General features: G+C 48.0%; 1 protein-coding gene across 1 annotated transcript; it reads right to left on the reverse strand.

Annotated features, from left to right (window-relative positions):
* Positions 1-147: 147 nt before the first annotated feature.
* ECSIT (ECSIT signaling integrator) lies at positions 148-12,273 on the reverse strand. The gene is made up of 8 exons (XM_005890764.3): positions 12,154-12,273; positions 5,463-5,581; positions 2,643-3,060; positions 2,197-2,420; positions 1,628-1,685; positions 1,346-1,494; positions 1,080-1,185; positions 148-488 (listed from the first exon to the last, which is right to left on the reverse strand). Exons 2-8 carry the CDS (start codon positions 5,556-5,558, stop codon positions 241-243), a joined length of 1,299 nt encoding a protein of 432 aa, XP_005890826.1. The 5' UTR covers positions 5,559-5,581; positions 12,154-12,273; the 3' UTR covers positions 148-240.
* Between the last annotated feature and the right edge of the window lie 4,427 nt (positions 12,274-16,700).

Genomic DNA, 16,700 nt, shown 5'->3' on the forward strand with positions numbered 1-16,700 from the left:
GGTAGGGGATTCTTCCTCTATACCTTTATCCTGAATTCACTGCGGGGATGACAGGGAGCTGTCAGTTCTGGAAAGCCCTTGAAAAGGCATGACATCAAGCATTAAAGGGGCAGGGACACCACACTGCCAGAGAAGAGGCAAGGCAGCCCCAAGCAGGAAGACTTTTATTTGCTCTACACGCATAGGTGATGTCATGCCTACACACCAGTCCGCGGACTATGCTCTCATGACCGCCCAGGGTCAGCTCTGGCCCTGCTGTTGTCGCTGCTGACTGTCTTCTTCTTCCTGGCCCTCAGGTGGGGGTGGGGGTGGCTCCTCCAGCTCTGAGGAGGATGGCAGGAGCTCCCCGGAGGACCCTGACAGGCGGAAGACCACCGGGATCCGGGCCAGGGCTGGGTTGGTCTCCTGAAGGCCCTGGATCCACTTGGCCAGCGTGGCCTGGTCATGGGCACCCGCCACACATATGGCAAAGACAGGCCCTTCCTCCACTGTTGGGAGAGACAGGCCCTCAGTTTGTTCGGCCCCCTCACGCCCACAGCCCACACTCTTTAAGCTCCCTTTGCCTTTTGTGTATGTCCAAGCCTTTGCACACACAATCCCCTCCACCTAGCCTGCCCATTCCACACATCACCTGGGTGACGCCTCCTGATTCTTCAGGGCTCCACTGGAAACCCTCCTGACCCCCACCAGAGACTGAGTTGTGTACCTCCTCCTGGGGACCCCAAGAATGTAACATGTCTATTCCACCACTGACCTGAGGGGATGGACCGGACCTGTCCTGGTCATGCCCAGTAGCCAGCACAGGAATGTTCCACAGATGTTTGAAGGAGGAAGTGACAGAGGGCTGACAGGTCTAGAGCCCCTGAGTGGGGAGTTTCGTGCTTTGCGTGCGTACGCGTGCGCATGCACGCGCGCGGTGTGTGTGTGTGTGTGTGTGTGTGTGTGTACCTGGGCCTCTGCTGGGTCTGTGAGGGTGAGTCGTAACTGGACTAGGTCTTGGCCTGGCTCTCAGCCCTCTACTCCAGAGGCGGTACCCCATCCCAAGCAGTGTTTAGAATCTGACCTGTCCTGGTTTTTACCTTCATCAATGTTAAACTCGTAGTCATCCCAGCTGCTCCTCCCGTAGGCCAGGTCTAGCTGCATCGGGTAGTAAATGTTCCACTCCTCTGGAATCTCCTCCACTTCCTACCCCAGGGAGGCGGTGCAGGCAAAGTCAGAGGCCCCGGATCTTGAAGCCACCTTCGGCCTCTTCCCTGGTCCCTGTCCTCCCGTCCCCCCATCCCCTTCCACCCCTCTGAGCCAACTCACTCTTCCCACTGCCCTGACTTCCACTTTGGGCCCTCACCCGCTCCTCGGGAGGCAGCAAGTCAGCTCTGAGGATGTGGTAATAGACACATTTGTCTCGAAGCCACAGGGAGAAGGGGCCCTCAACGAAGATTGGGCGGGCTGGGTCATGGCGGGCCAGGGCACTCTGCTGCTCAGGACTCTGGATCCCTGGTGTGGAGACACACACACATGGGGTGGGGGTGGGGGTAGTTCTGGCTCAGGGGCTGTGCCCCAGGGCCCAGAGAGCCCTCCCAGCAGGCTCAGTGAGAATGTGGCATCCCCTCCCTTCGTGGGACCTTACCTACGATGTGGGTCTCTGTAGGATCCATTGCGTCGGGGGAGTCTTTCAGCAAAGGCATCTGTAAGGAAAGCAGGGGTGGACACTTATGGCCCCCACAGCCCCTACGGGGGAAGGGCGGGGGAGAGAGAAGTGGGGAAGGGGGATTCTAGTGAAATTGAGGGCCCCTCTGAGGCCTAAATACTGGGCCTCCCACCCATCACTCAAGACCACCACCTTCTTGCTTCTATCAGATTAAGCCAAAGCCATTGACCCTGGAGATGCTCATGGGGAGGGAACCCTGGAGCCAGCCCACCTGTGTGAAAATCCTGCCTCTGCCACTGTCTGCATGACCTTGGCTGCGTTACTGAGAAGGGAGCTGCCACAGACTGCTCAAGGAACAGGAAGGCCATGCCCAGAAAACAGTGAGTATGGGGAGGTGGGGTAGGAGCAGAGGTCCAGCTGGGCCAAGGGCCCTGGAATCTAGAGAAGGCTCCACCAGGGAATCAGGGCCTGTCTTCCGGAATCACTCCAGTTCCTGAAGGGGGCCTGGCCCTGAGGAGGTGGCCGAGGGTGTGGCCAGGGGTGACTACCTGGTAGGTGGTGACCCTGGCACTGAGGTCAGGCTCCATGTGCTGCAGGGCCAAACTGGCCAGGTCCACGGGGTCCTGGGGCAGATCCCGGGGCACGGGGAAAGGGTTGATATTCTTGAAGCGGGTGAACCACAGCTTCATGCGCACCAGCTTGAGCATGGGGTAGCTTTTGCGGCCGAATATCTGCAAGAGCAGGAACTCCGTCTCCTTGTTGGGCATCACCCCTGTGCCAGGCAGATGCAGGCAGAGCCTCAGTGAGGGAGAAGAGGAGGGAAGGGATGATGGGAGAGAGATGACTGAGAGATGGGGGATGGGTGGGCAGAGGTGGACTCCAGACTGAGAGACAGGGAGGAGAGGTCAGAGCCGAGGAACCACAGAGTGGGTAGAGCGCTGAGACATGGGAGAGGGAGGCAGCCCCTGGCCCCACTCCAGCCTGCGGGCCTCACCGTGGTTCTCCATCTGCTCCAGGACTGCAATCCCGCACTCCTGCTGCCGTGGGTAGTGGAGGAAGATGCTGTGGAAGATGTTGCGAGGCCGGAAGACCTCCTTGGGGAAGATATCAAGGAGCAGGTTGTAGACAGACAGGTCCCGCTCGACGCCGTACTCGCGCATCTTGCGCAGGGCCAGGTAGATGAAGTCCACGTGGCCGCGCTTGTGCACGTTGTACTCGGTAAAGTTCTGCACCGCCCGCACGAAGTTCGCCTTGTTGCGTGCCCCATCCAGCGCGGGCCTAAACAGCTCCTCGTGGACTGCCAGGGCCTTGACGGGCCGCCTGGGGGGCTCGGGTGGGTGTGGGACCAGCGATGAGTCAGGGTTGTGGGCGGCTGCACTGCAGCGGAGGCCCCGTGGGGCCTGGGGCGGTACCTGCGGATGGAGAACCACCGCTGGAACCTGGCGCCTCCTGGTGCCCCTGGGGGACTGCCCGGCTGGCTCTTTGCTGGGAAAGATGCCAGCGGGCATCCTCATGGCCTCTGAAGAACTGTGGTGCCCTGGTTACAGACCCACAACCAGGCGCCATCACAAAGTTATCAGTTACCATAGCCAGACAGCTATGGTAACATCCCAGTGCAGGCAGTGTTCACCACGGTGAGAACAGACGCCCTCTGACACAGCAATCTTGCATCTAGTATTTAAATCCGACCGCTCTAAACATATCTGCCTCAGATGACATTTGCGCATCCGCTGCATCAGTGGAAATGGACCAAATGTGCATCAGCAAGGAAAAAATTAAGCAAGTGGCCATGAGCCTGGACAAGGGGCACCCACCGCTGTAAGACACATGGAGGAGGTGTCCTGTGACCAGGAGTGAGCTCCAAAGTATATCATTAAATGAAAAAAAGGAAAGTGTGAAACGGTGTGTACAGTAGCATCCCATTTGTGTTTAAAAAAAAAAAAAGGCTGATATATATATTTGGTCCTCACTATTTGCAGATTCCATGTTTGAGAATTTGCCTACTTGCTAAAATTCATTTGTAATTCGTAATTCAAAAGCTAATACTCAAGGTGTTTTCTGGCCATTTGCAGACACATGTAGTTGAGCTGCCCACCACCTACATTCCCAGCCAATGTGGAACAAGAGGAGGCTCGGCCTTCTCGTCTCAGCTCCCTTGCGGTCAACAAGTGTCCTTTTACTTTTTTTTCGGTTGTGCTGTATGGCTTGAGGGAACTAATTGCCCAACCAGGGATAGAACCTGGGCCCTGGCGGTAGTTGAGTCCTAATCACTGGACCTCCAGGGAAGTCCCTTACGGAATAGTCTTCTATTCCAGGCATTGTGGAGCATTTCTGAGGCTCATTTAATCTTTCCAACTGTTATCAAAGGAGTGCCTCTTCGTGTACCCATTTTACAGAAGAGGAAACTGAGGCCCAAGGAGATGACATAAGATGCCTGGTGTTACGAAGTTGCAAAGCAGCAGAGCTGAGACTGGAGCCCTCAGTCCTACTGCACCCAATAACCATCCCAATATCCTGCTTAGGTGAGATTAAAAAAAAAAAGCATTCAGGTAAAGTGAAAGCGTAGGCACTACTACAGGTGATATAAGCATAGGGAGAAATAAGCAGAAAATCAAATTCTAGAATGCCCCAAAGAAGGGGAGACACTACAAATGAGATGATGCTAATGAAATGCGTGACTCAGGGTCTGGGCCACCAGAAGTGTTTAGTAAGGGACCTATTAATACTGTGACCATCATCATCATCCTTGTTGTAATTTATGGTCATGATCACTTCGGGTAAGAGAAGGAAATTTGATTTTCTGCTCACATCTTTACAAGTAAATGCAGGAGTTAACCAGAGTCACCGCCCAAATCTACCCACCTCAGACCTTCTTAATTTTAAATTCAAGACCCTCACCCATGGGGACACCAACGCTTTTTAAAAAGTATGTATTGATTTATTTGGCTGCGTCAGGTCTTAGTTGAAGCATGCAGGCTCTTTCATTGTGGCCCATTAACTCTCGAGTGGTGTGCCAGCTTAGTTGCCCTGGGGCATGTGGAATCTTCCCAGTCCAAGGATGGAACCCACATCCCCTGCATTGTAAGGCAGATTCTTCACCACTGGACCAGCAGGGAAGTCCACCAACACTTCTTAAAATGAGTGAGAGACATGGGAGCTCCCTGGTGGGATGGTGGTTAGGATTCAGCACTGTCACTACCGGGGCCCGGGTTCAGTCTCTGGACAGGGAAATGAGATCCTGCAAGCCATGTGGTACAGCCAAAAAAAAAAAAAATAATAATAATGAGTAAGAGGGGTTCCTGGATAGCTCAGTTGGTAAAGAATTTAGCTGCAATGCAGGAGACCCCGGTTCATTCCCTGGGTCAGGAAGATCCCTTGGAGAAGGCATAGGCTACCCACTCCAGTATTCTTGGGCTTCCCTGGTGGCTCAGAGGATAAAGAATCTGCTTGCAATGCGGGAGACCCAGGTTTGATCCCTGGGTTGGGAAGATCCCCTGGAGGAGGCCATGGCAACCCACTCTAGTATTCTTGCCTGGAGAGTCCCATGGACAGTGGAGCCTGGTGGGCTACAGTCCATGGGGTCCCAACGAGTCGGGTACAGCTGAGTGACTAAGTACAATGAGTAAGAGACATTCAACTAGCACTCAGAGCAGACAGACCAGCCCAGACCCAGTCCTCCACAAACACCTCCTCCTTCTCCCCTCCCCTCTCTGCTCTTAAAGCTGGCTTCACTGGGTGCATAGTGAGGGCTTGGGAGCAGATCCCAGGCCTGCCTGCCTCTTCCTCCTCCTGGCCCCCCAAGACTAGCAGTTACCTGAGAGAAGGGGGCTCCTGTGAGGGCAGTGCTGCAGATGCCCCCCCAGCCCCGAGAGGCGCCCCGGGCCAGCAGGATGGCTTGGGCCCAGCTCATGCCTTTGCCTGTTGGACAACCACCTGGCAAGAGAAAAGAGACAGCATCAGTCTGGCAGCCCACCTGCTGAAGGCGATGAGACCTCTCTCCTGGGCAGAGGCCATGTCCCTGACGGCATGGCTAACGCACTGGCTCCACTGGTCTCTTCATTCACAAAGTGGAGGAGGAGTGATGATTACAATCGGGGTCCCTGTTCTTCTGAACCAGATCCTTTACTGTCTGGAGGAATTTGCTTCTGCATTGGTTCCCCTCCCTGCCAGATCATTCTGTTTTAATACCTTTATTTGCATGCCACAGAGCTGACCCTTAGTATAAAACTAAATGTGGTTTCAGTGGTTGACCCTTGAACAACACTGGGTTGAACTGCATGGGTCCACTTATAGGCTGACTTCTTTCTTTTTCATATTTATTTTTGTGGGACTTCCCTGGCAGTCCAGTGGTTAAGATTTCACCTTCCAATTCAGAGGGTGCAGGTTTGATCCCTAGTTGGGGAGCTTAAGATACCACATGCCTAAGATTCCAGAGCCTCATGGCCAAAAAACCAAAAACATAAAAACAGAAATATACCATAACAAATTCAATAAAGACTTTAATATATATATAGGCTGTGCTGAATCTTAGCTGTGGCATGCAGGATCTAGTTCCCCAACCAGGGACTGAATCTGGGCCCCCTGCTTTGGGAGCAGAGTCTAACCCATTGGATCACCAGGGATGTCCTTGGTTTTTTTTTCAATATATACATACTACAGTATAGCATGACCTGTGGTTGGTTCAATCTAAGGATGTGGAACCATGGCTATGAAGGGCCAATTGTAAAGTTATATTTGTATTTTCACCTGTGCAGAGGGTTGGCACCCCTAACCACTACATTGTTCGAGGGTCGATTGTATATTCACAGAATTGTGCACCCATCACTAAATCTAAATTTTCGAACATGCTTGTCACCACCCACCCCCCCAAAAAAAGAACCCTATATCCATTTGCAGTCATTCAGTCAACCCTAGGCAACCCCTAATCTACTGTGTCCTTTGGGAATTTCATGGAGCTTCCCTTATAACCTAAACGTAAAGAATCTGCCTGCAATGCAGGAGGCCTGGGTTTAATTTCTGGGTCAGGAAGACCCCTTGGAGAAGGTAATGGCTACCCACTCCAGTATTCCTGCCTGGAGAATTTCATATTATTGGAACCATATATAATATGTGCTCTTTTGTGACTGGCTTCTTTCACTTAACATGTTTTCAAGGTTTATCCACGTTGTAACATCTAACAGACTTCCTTTCAACTGCCAAAAAAAAAAAAAATGTTCACGATATGGATTTAACCACATTTTATTTACCCATTCACCAACCGATGAACATTTGGGCTTCTTCCCACTTTTTGACTATTATGACTGTTGCTGCTATGAACACTTGTGTAGTTTTCGTGTGAACACATATTTACACTTCTCTTGGGTATATACTTAGAATCAAGTTGCTGGGACATATGGTAACTCTATGTTTAATCATTTGAGGGACTGCCAAAATGTCTTCCAAAGCAGCTGCACCACTTTACATCCCCACCAGCAGTGTATCCCAACCAGCAATGTATAAGGGTTCCAGTTTCTCTGCCTTCTTGCCAATACTTGTTGCTGTCGGCCTTTTTGATTATAGACATCATCCTAGTGGGTGTGAAGCGGGCATCTCATTGTGGTTTTGATTTGCATTTCCCTAAAAACTAGTAACAGTTGAGCATCTTTTCATGGGCTTACTGTCCATTGTGTATCATTTTCAGAGAAATGTCTATTTAGATTCTTTCTCCATTTGAATATTAGGTTATTTTTTTTACTATTGAGTGGTTTTATTGAGTTGTTTATGTTCTGGATCAGTTCAATTCAGTCGCTTAGACCTTTATGGTTCACAACTGCTTTTTCCCATTCTTTGAGTTGTCTTTTCACTTTCATGTTATTACTTGCAGCACAATTTGTTGTTGTTGTTTAAATAAGAGGTTTAGAATAGGAAAGGCTCTTAGGAAATGTTTTTTGAGTGTTAGTTGTTATTACTATTGTGCGTGTGTGCGCACGCTCATTCATGTCTGACTCTTTACAACTTCATAGACTATAGCCCACCAGGCTCCACAGTTCATGGGATTTCCCAGGCAAGACTACTGAAGTGGGTTGCCCCTTCCTTCTCCGGCAACACACAGTTTTAATTCCAACAAAGTCCAGTTTTCTGTTTTTCTTTTATAGCTGTGCTTTTGATGTTGTATCCAAAAAAACCATTGCCTGGTTCAAGGTCATGAAGATTTACTCCTCTGTTTTCTTCTAGGAGTTTTAGTTCTTACATTTAAATCTTTGATCCACTTTGAATTAATCTTTCTAAATGGCTGGTATGAGGAAGGGGTTCACTTCATATGGATATCCACTTGTCCTAATACTATTTGTTGAAAAGACTATTTTTTTCTTCCTGTTACTCTTGTTGAAAATCAACTGACCATAAACATAAGGGTTTACTTCTGGGCTCTCAATTCTTGTCCTATTGATCTATATGTTGAGCAGTAACACATTGTTGTGATTATTGTAGCTTTGTAAGTTTTGAAATTGGGAAGTATTAAGTCCTGCAACTTTGTTCTTCTTTTACAATATTATTTGGCTATTCTGGATCGTTCACTATTACATATAAAATTTAAGAATCAGCAGTCAATTTCTGGAAAAAAAAAATCTCAGATTCTGATAGGGATTGTGTTGAATCTGTAGATCAATTTGGGAAATAAAGAGTCGGACACACTGAACGAGTGAACTGACTGAATATTAAGATTTCTGATCCATGAACATGGGATACCTTTCCATTTATTTGTTGTTGTTGGTTTGGTCGCTAAGTCATGACTGACTCTTCTGAGACCCCATAGACTGCAGTCTGCCAGGCTCCTCTGACCATGGGATTTCCCAGGCAAGAATACCGGAGTGGGTTTCCTTTGACAGGGGCTCTTCCTGACCCAGGGATGGAACCTGCATCTCTTGCATTAGCAGGCGGATTCTTTACCACTAAGCCACCAGGGAAGCCCTCCATTTATTTAGATCTTCTTTAATTTCTCTCAAAAGTATTATACAGTTTTCAGTGTAGAAGCCCTTTACTTCTTTTGTTAAGTTTATTTGTATCTTATTCTTTATAAAGCTATTGTGAAATTTCATTTTCACATTGTTCATTGCTAGTGTACAGAAACGCAGTTTATTTTTTATACATTGATCCTGTACCTTGCAACTTTGCTGAACCTGCATTAGTCCTAATATATATATTTTTTTAATCGGATACCCTAGGACTTTCTACATCCAAGATCATGTTATCTGCAAAGAAAGATAGCTTTACATCTTCTTTTTTAAACTGGATGCATTCTTTTTTTTGCCCAGGTGTCCTTGCTGAACCTCCAGTGCAAAGGTGAATAGAAGTGGCCAGAGTGCACATTCTTGTCTTGTTCCTGATCTTAGGGGGAAAGCATCCAGTCTTTCGTCATTAACTATGATGTCAGCCATAGGATTGTCCACAGATGACCTATTGGGTTGAGGACATTCCTTTCTATTACTAGATGCCGAGTATTTTTATCAGAAAGGGCATTCATTTTATTCTGTCAAATGATTTTTTTTTGCATCTATTGAACTCGTGTGAATTTTGTCCTTTTAGTCTATTAATATCATGTATTACATTAATTTTCAACTGTTAAACTCGTATTGCATTTCTCTGATAAATTCCACTTGGTCATGCTGTATAATTCTTTTTATTTGCTGCTAGATTGGGTTGCAAGTATTTTGTTGAGGACTTGTGCAGCCATATTCATAAGAGAACCTGGGCTGGAGTTTTCATTTCATGTCATATCTGTTTGCTTTGGTATCAGGGTAATGCTGGCCTCATAAAATGAGCTGGGAAGTATTTGGCTCACTCTTACCACCATTTAAACTTTCTCTAGCATCTCCTTCCGCCTCTGCTCCACATCTCTGTTCCATTTATAGCACAGCTTCTCCCAAGAGGTGTCTGCATATTATACTCCTTTCTCACTCTTTCCTACTTGGCTGCTGCCCCAGCCACTCCACTGACAGCACTCCTGTAAAGACCCCTTGTGTGTTCTCCATTTAACAAAGCCAGTGATTATTTCTTTGGCCTCATTTTGCTCAATTTCTCAGAAGTATCTCGCATGTGTGAAGCCCTCCTCCCATGTTAACACTCTTGATTTTCTTCCTAGCACCCAAGGCCTGTTTTTTAGCCAGTCAGCAAGCCCTGCTTCCTTCTCTAAAGTCTGCAATGTTTGCAAACTTGAATGTGCAGATGAATCACTGAGGATCTTATTAAAATGCAGATCCTGATTCAGCAGGTCCAGTGGAGCCAGAAACTGTACATCTAACAAACATCCAAGTGATGCTGATTGCTGCTGGTCTGGAGACCGAATTCTGTGTAGTAAGGCTGTGAAGAATCCCACGTTCTGAATTTATCTGTCTGCTATTTTAAGACATCATTTAACTACCAAAAGTGGTGTTCCTCTCCTCTCTGTATTACTGTAGACAGCTGTAATGGTTTTTTAACTTTGTTCATATTAGAATTATCTTGGGAGCTTTAAAAAATTCCCATGCCCAGGCCATACCCCAGATGTACTAAATCAAAATATACAAAGGTAGGGCCTAGGTATTAGCATTTTAAAGCACCCCAATGACTCTAACACACACCTGAGATTAAGACCTTATTCTAAACCTTTGCTATTCAAAGAGTATCTATGGCACCAGCTGCATTTGTATTATCATCTGGGAGCTTATTAGAAATGCTAAATCTCAGCCTTAATCCAGACCCACTGAATTAGAATCTGCATTTTAACAAAACTCCAGGTTTCTCCTCTGTGTGTTAAGGTCTGAGAAATGATGATCAATGTGCTGATGCTCCTAAATGTTTATCACCAGTCCTGAACCCAAGTCTCCTGACCTAACTGCCACTTTGGTATTTTCCCCAGCCATCTCAAACTTATTTTGCTCCAAATCATATCCCTGCTTAAATGTGTGTCTCCTCATCTTAGCCAATGACATCACCACTGCTAGTCACTCAGATCACAAACCTGGGAATTCTGAGTCCACTGTATCCCTCACTCCCCCAGTCCAATTCATCAGCTACTCCTGTTGCTTCCAAATCCATATTAAATGCATCCATTTCTCTGCATCTGCAGGCCACCACTCCAGTCCATGATCTCTTTTCACCTATCCGGTCTCAACTTCTTTCCTTACCTGCCTCCAGTCATTTCTCCCTGCAGTGGTCAGAGGGAGCTTCTTAAAATGTAAAGTAAATTTAGTGTTCTCTGCCTAAAATCACTGAAACAGCACACAAAATTAAATCAGAATCTGCCCCTCAAAACTCACCTCTTATTACTGATAGCTCCAGCTACACTTGTTTCTTAAACAAGTTGGCTTTATTCTCATCTCAGAGCCTTTGAACTTGCTTTTCTCTCTGTTCAGAATTTATTCCCCCAGATCAGTCTCTGGTCATTCAGGTCTATAGTCAAATAAGAAGCCTTTCCTGATCACCACCCCACTCCCAATCTAAAGCCCCATTACCCTGATGAATGCATTTTAAGCAGTTATTAGCATCTGAAATCACATGTTTCCCTTATTTCTGATTCGTTCAATGTCTGACTCCCTGGGGAGATTGTGTGTGTGTGTGTGTGTGTGTGTGTGTGTGTGTATCTGCCTTATTGCTGTGTCTCCAGTGTGTGTGTGTGTCTGCCTTATTGCTGTGTCTCCAGCACCCGGGACTTTGTGTGTGTGTGTGTCTACCTTATTGCTGTGTCTCCAGCACCCGGGACTTGTGTGTGTGTGTGTGTCTACCTTATTGCTGTGTCTCCAGCACCCGGGACTTGTGTGTGTGTGTGTGTCTACCTTATTGCTGTGTCTCCAGCATCCGGGACTTGTGTGTGTGTGTGTGTCTACCTTATTGCTGTGTCTCCAGCACCCGGGACTTGTGTGTGTGTGTGTGTGTGTATGTCTGTGTGTGTCTGCCTTATTGTTGTGTCTCCAGCACCCGGGACGTGTGTGTGTGCCTTATTGCTGTGTCTCTAGCACCCGGGACTGTGTGTGTGTGTGTGTGTGTGTGTGTGTGTGTGTGTGTCTGCCTTATTGCTGTGTCTCCAGCACCTGGGACAGTGCCTGGTATAATGTAGGTACCCAACAAGTATCAGTTGCATCAGGAAGAGCTAAATTTCTACCAAACTTCTAAAAATCTGAACCCCTAGGCAGGATGTACCTACAACAGCTCTGAGGCTGGCTGCCAGGATTTTGACTCCTTTGGGTGACAACGACAGACCAGGCGTCGAATTCCAGCCTAGCGGCCGGCTTGTAGCGTGACCGTGAAAGAAAGCTCTAATCTCTCTGAGCCTCAGCTGTCTCATCTGCAAAACTGGAGATTAGGGACGTGGAGACGTAGGTAAACTGAGTGCGGCTTTTGCCGGCACATCCCGGCCCGGTACGCCGAAAGGTCATGGTGCCCTGGCCCGGAAACCGGGGTCCTCCGAAGCCTCCCTCCCGCACTGACAGCCCAGAACGGGCCTCCCCGGTTCCCAGAAGTTCGCGCTTGCCTCCCCACGCGCGACCTACCTATTCACGCGGCTGGCCGCGGAATCCCTGCCCTTTCTGTCTTGCTGCTGGGCGCCGCCATGTTGCCCAGAGATGTTCCGGGTCACGAGCCGCCAGGGAGACAGCAAATCAAGACCGCCGGTTTAGAGAGGTCCCGCCCCAAAGGGAGAAACGCCAATAGAAAGGTGGAAAGTCCTTGGTCCCGCCTCGTAAGGAGGCAGACCCCATCTTTAACTAGGGCAACAGCACGGGGGACTTAGGAGTTTGCTTGGGGAAGGAGTGACTGAGCAATGCGAGACTGGACTTGTGGGGGGTGGGAGGAGGGGTGGGGGGTAAGAGGCGGAGGTGTGTATTTGTGAATACACCTGGGCGGCCCCAGTTTTCTCACCTGAAATGTGGGAATGAAATATTAAAGGTGGAAGTGATGTGGATTCCTTCACTTGTTCAACAAATGTTTGAGCCAGGCACTGAGTTTTCAACATTATCATTAGTGACGGAGATGTGCTTGTGCATGCTAAGTCGCTTCAGCTGTGTCCCACTCTTTGTGAACCCTATGGATGGCAGCCCACCAGGCTCTTCTGTCCGTGGGATTTCCCAGGCAAGGATACCGGAGGGGGTTACCACTTCCTTCTCCCAGGGATCTTCCCGACCCAAGTATCAAACCCGTGTGTCTTAGTCCAACCTGCATTGGCAGGCGGGTTCTTTACCACTAGCGCCACCTGGGAAGCTCAAGTAGAGACAGGCTCTGTTAATCTAGTTTCGTGGGTCTGGGCTAGTGCTTACTCCATCTGTGCCTTGATCGTCTCACTCCTGAAATGGGCCAAGTATAATAACCTTATAGGGTTGTTTGTTTGAGATTTAATTGAATTTATCTATGCAAACAGCGATATAAGTGTATGCAGGGTTTTATTGGGGGTATTTTTAAAATTTTTTTGCTGCACCATCCTGGCATGTGGATCTTAGTTCCCCTACCAGGGATCAAACCCATGCCCCCTGCAGTGGAAGCTCGGACCTCCAGTCCTAACCTTTGGACCACCAGAGGATTCCCTATGCTATTCTTATTACAGGGGACTCACCTTATCATGGGGCTTTCCAGATGGCTCAATGGTAAAGAATCTGCCTGCCTACACATGAGATACGGGTTCTATCCCTGGGTCGGGAAGATCTCCTGGAGGAGGAAATGGCAATCCACTTCAGTATTCTTGCTGGGGAAATCCCATGGACAGAAGAGTCTGGCGGGCTACAGTCTATGAGGTTGCAAACAGTCAGAAATGATTGAGCATGCACACACATGTACACACACACACACCGGGTACAAGGGGCAACTGCAAAGGCCCTTTGTGATTGGCTGGAATGAACAGGGGAATATGAGGAGGTCAGAGTGGTGTGAGGGGCTCCTGGGCTGCTCCCAGAAAGCCCTGGTTTTAGGCTGTTAACAACTCAAATAGATTAGCACAAAATAAGAGGGGTTGGCAGTAGCAGAGGCTCCCGGAGAGGACAGTTCTCCGCTCCCATAAAGCCACTTTTGCAAGCCTTGGCCTCCATGAAGCAGGGCACAGACAGGGGGACAGAAAGATGCAGCCATCCTTAGGATGCCTCAGCGACTCTGCGCAGCCACAGAACATCTGTCTCGCAGATTCCTGTGATTGGCCAACCTAAGAGGGGCTGCAGCCAATCAACTGCCGGTCCAGGAGGGCTGGCGCACCCCCGCCCCAGCACGTTGACAGCCACGTGGGCAGCCGCTGGGCGTACTACTGCCCTCTGCTGGGCATGCCAAGCCCTGAGTAGGTGGAGTTCGCTCTGCTCAGCTGAGCTGTGGGTGAAGAAGGCTCGAGGCAGCGGGCGGTGGTGGGGTCACCAATGTGGTCACAGCCTTAACCGCCCTCTGTGTTTCTCTTCCTCCTGAGGCAGATGCAACTCTCCTTATTTATCCTTCCAGAAGTAGTTGATTCAAACACAGGCATTTATACATATATTTTGTTATTTTTTAAAAACAGAGCACAATAATATATGTGAAGCCCTTATGTAGACCCTTAAACATGCAATTCTCAAAATAACTGGAAGAAAATAGCAGCTTCGAAGTGGAGCATTCTGGCAAGCATCACTTTAACCAAGGGACCAACATTAACATCGCCAGCAATGAGTCATAGTGACATCATTAGCCCTTGGTATGGAAGGGAGCATCACTTTTCTGGTATCCTTTCCAGTAATTCAAAATCTCCAGGCTAATCAAGAAAAACCAAACTGAAAGACAGGCTAGAAAATTACTGACCAGTACTCTTCAAAAGTGTCAAGGTCAGGGAAGACTGAGGGACTATCACAGGCAAAGGAGTCTAAGAAGATATGAAAACTAAATGCAATGAGGGACCCTGGATTGGGTTCTGAAACAGAAGAACATGAGTTAAAAAAACTGGAGAAATCCAAAGCAAGTCTGTAGTTTATTAATAGTATTGTGCCAAGGTTAGTTTCTTAGTTTTGATAAATGTACTATGGTTATGTAAGATGTTAACAGCCGGGGCAGCAGGGTGAAGGGTATTTGGGAACTCTCTGAGCTATTTTTTGCAACTTTTCTGTAAGCCTAAAATTATCTCCAAATAAAAAGTTAAAAACAGGGCTTCCCTGGTGGTCCAGTGGACTCCACGCTTCCACTGCAGGGGGCACAAGTTTGATCCCTGGTGGAGAAGTTCCACATGTCTTGCAGTGTGGCAAAACAAACAAAAAAGTTAAAAAACAAACAGGACTACTGAAGCAGGCACTATTAATATACCCATTTCCCAGAGGAGGAAACTGAGGCACAGAGAGGTCAAGACTCCTGTCCTAGGTCACACAGCCAGTAACCACCAGGGCATGTCCCAAACCCATGGAATATGGATCCAGAGCCCCACACTCTTAACCGCAGCACCATAGTGCCTTTCTTTTACTGAAACAAAGTGCTCATATTCTGCCATCATCTTTGACTCTCACCTGTTCCATGTCGACGGATCTACAGTGTGACTTGTTTTTAAAAGGCTCCCTGCAAAAAATCACTCCACGCCTACACATATTCGTCGTTAAGAATATTCTAAAAAAGAGATTTGGTGGTTCAGAAAATATATTAGATAGGGCTTTCCAGAAAAGCAGAACCAATAGAAAAAAATATATATATGTGTGTGTGTATATATTGGGTTGGCCAAAAAGTTCATACGAAATCCGAATGAACATCTTGGTCAACCCAATGTACATATATGAGAGAGAGAGAGAGGAAGAGAGACAGATTTATTATGTGGCTATAGACTAAAGATCTGCAGTTGGCAAGCTGGAGACCCAGGAGAATAGATGATGTAGTTCAAGTCCAAGAACAAAGGTCTGAGGATCTGGACAGCCAACAGTATAAGGTCCATCTGAGAACTGGCAGGCAGCCTTGAGACCTAAGAGAAGCTGATGTTTCAGTCCAAAGGCAGGAAAAGAACCATGTCCCACTTCAAGGCAGTTGGGCAGGAAGAGTTCCTTCTTACTGGATGGAGGGGGTTGGGAGATCAGACGTTTTGTTCTATTCGAGCTTCCAACTGATCAGATGAAGTCCATCCATATTGAGGAGGGCAATCTGTTTTACTCAGTCTGCAAATTCAAATATTAATCTCATCCAAAAACACCCTCATAGGCACAACCAGAATAACATTTGACCAAGTATTGGGCACCCCCTGGCCCAATTGACCTGACATGTAAAATCAGTCACCAGAAAAGGTAAGGACACTTATCATTTTGAAGGCTATGGACCAACTGCCATTCCTATCAGTGATGTTCCCTAAGTCTCCCAGCACTGTCTGTTGTCAAGTGTTACGATTTTTGCCAATCTGGCTCACTTTTTAAAAAAGGTCTCTTAGGGACTCCCTGCCTTCCCGGGTGGCACTAGTGGTAAAGAACCCACCTGCTGGTGCAGGAGATTTAAGAGTCAGTTTCCGTCTCTAGGTGGGGAAGATCGCCTGGAGAAGGAAATGCAACCCACTTGAATATTCTTGCCTGGGGAATCCCATGGACAGAGGAGCCTGGTGGGCTACAGTCCATAGGGACTTCCTTGGTGGTCCAGTGGCTAATACTCCATGCTCCTAATGCAGGGGGCCCAGGTTCCATTTCTGATCAGGGAACTAGATCCTGCACGCAGCAACTAAAAGATCACACGTGCCTCAAGGAAATCAAGCATGCCACAACTAAGTAAATAACTAAATACCAAAAAAAAAAAAAGTTCTCTTGTTCAACCAGATGCTTTTCCTGCAAAGCATCTTTTTGCAAAGCTCAAGGCTGGACGACGGAGTCGGCAACTGTAGAAAGGCCTGGGACAACCCCAGCCTGTGCCCCAATCCTCTCTTCACTCTCCAACTGGTATTTTGGGGAGTGCTGGAATGAAAATGAAAAGCGGACCCCATCTCAACTGTCCTCAGTCCAAGAGGATCTGGGTAATTATGCCCTTCCTTTGTGAGAGGTTAAGCACCAACATTTCAAATTCATGTGGGTTCGAGTCCTGGCTCACTGATTTTAATTCCATTTACTCAGCATTGTTTGCTGTGTGCAAACCCTGTCCTGGGTATTAG

Source organism: Bos mutus, chromosome 7 (assembly GCF_027580195.1).
Source record: "Bos mutus isolate GX-2022 chromosome 7, NWIPB_WYAK_1.1, whole genome shotgun sequence".
NCBI lineage: Eukaryota > Metazoa > Chordata > Mammalia > Artiodactyla > Bovidae > Bos > Bos mutus.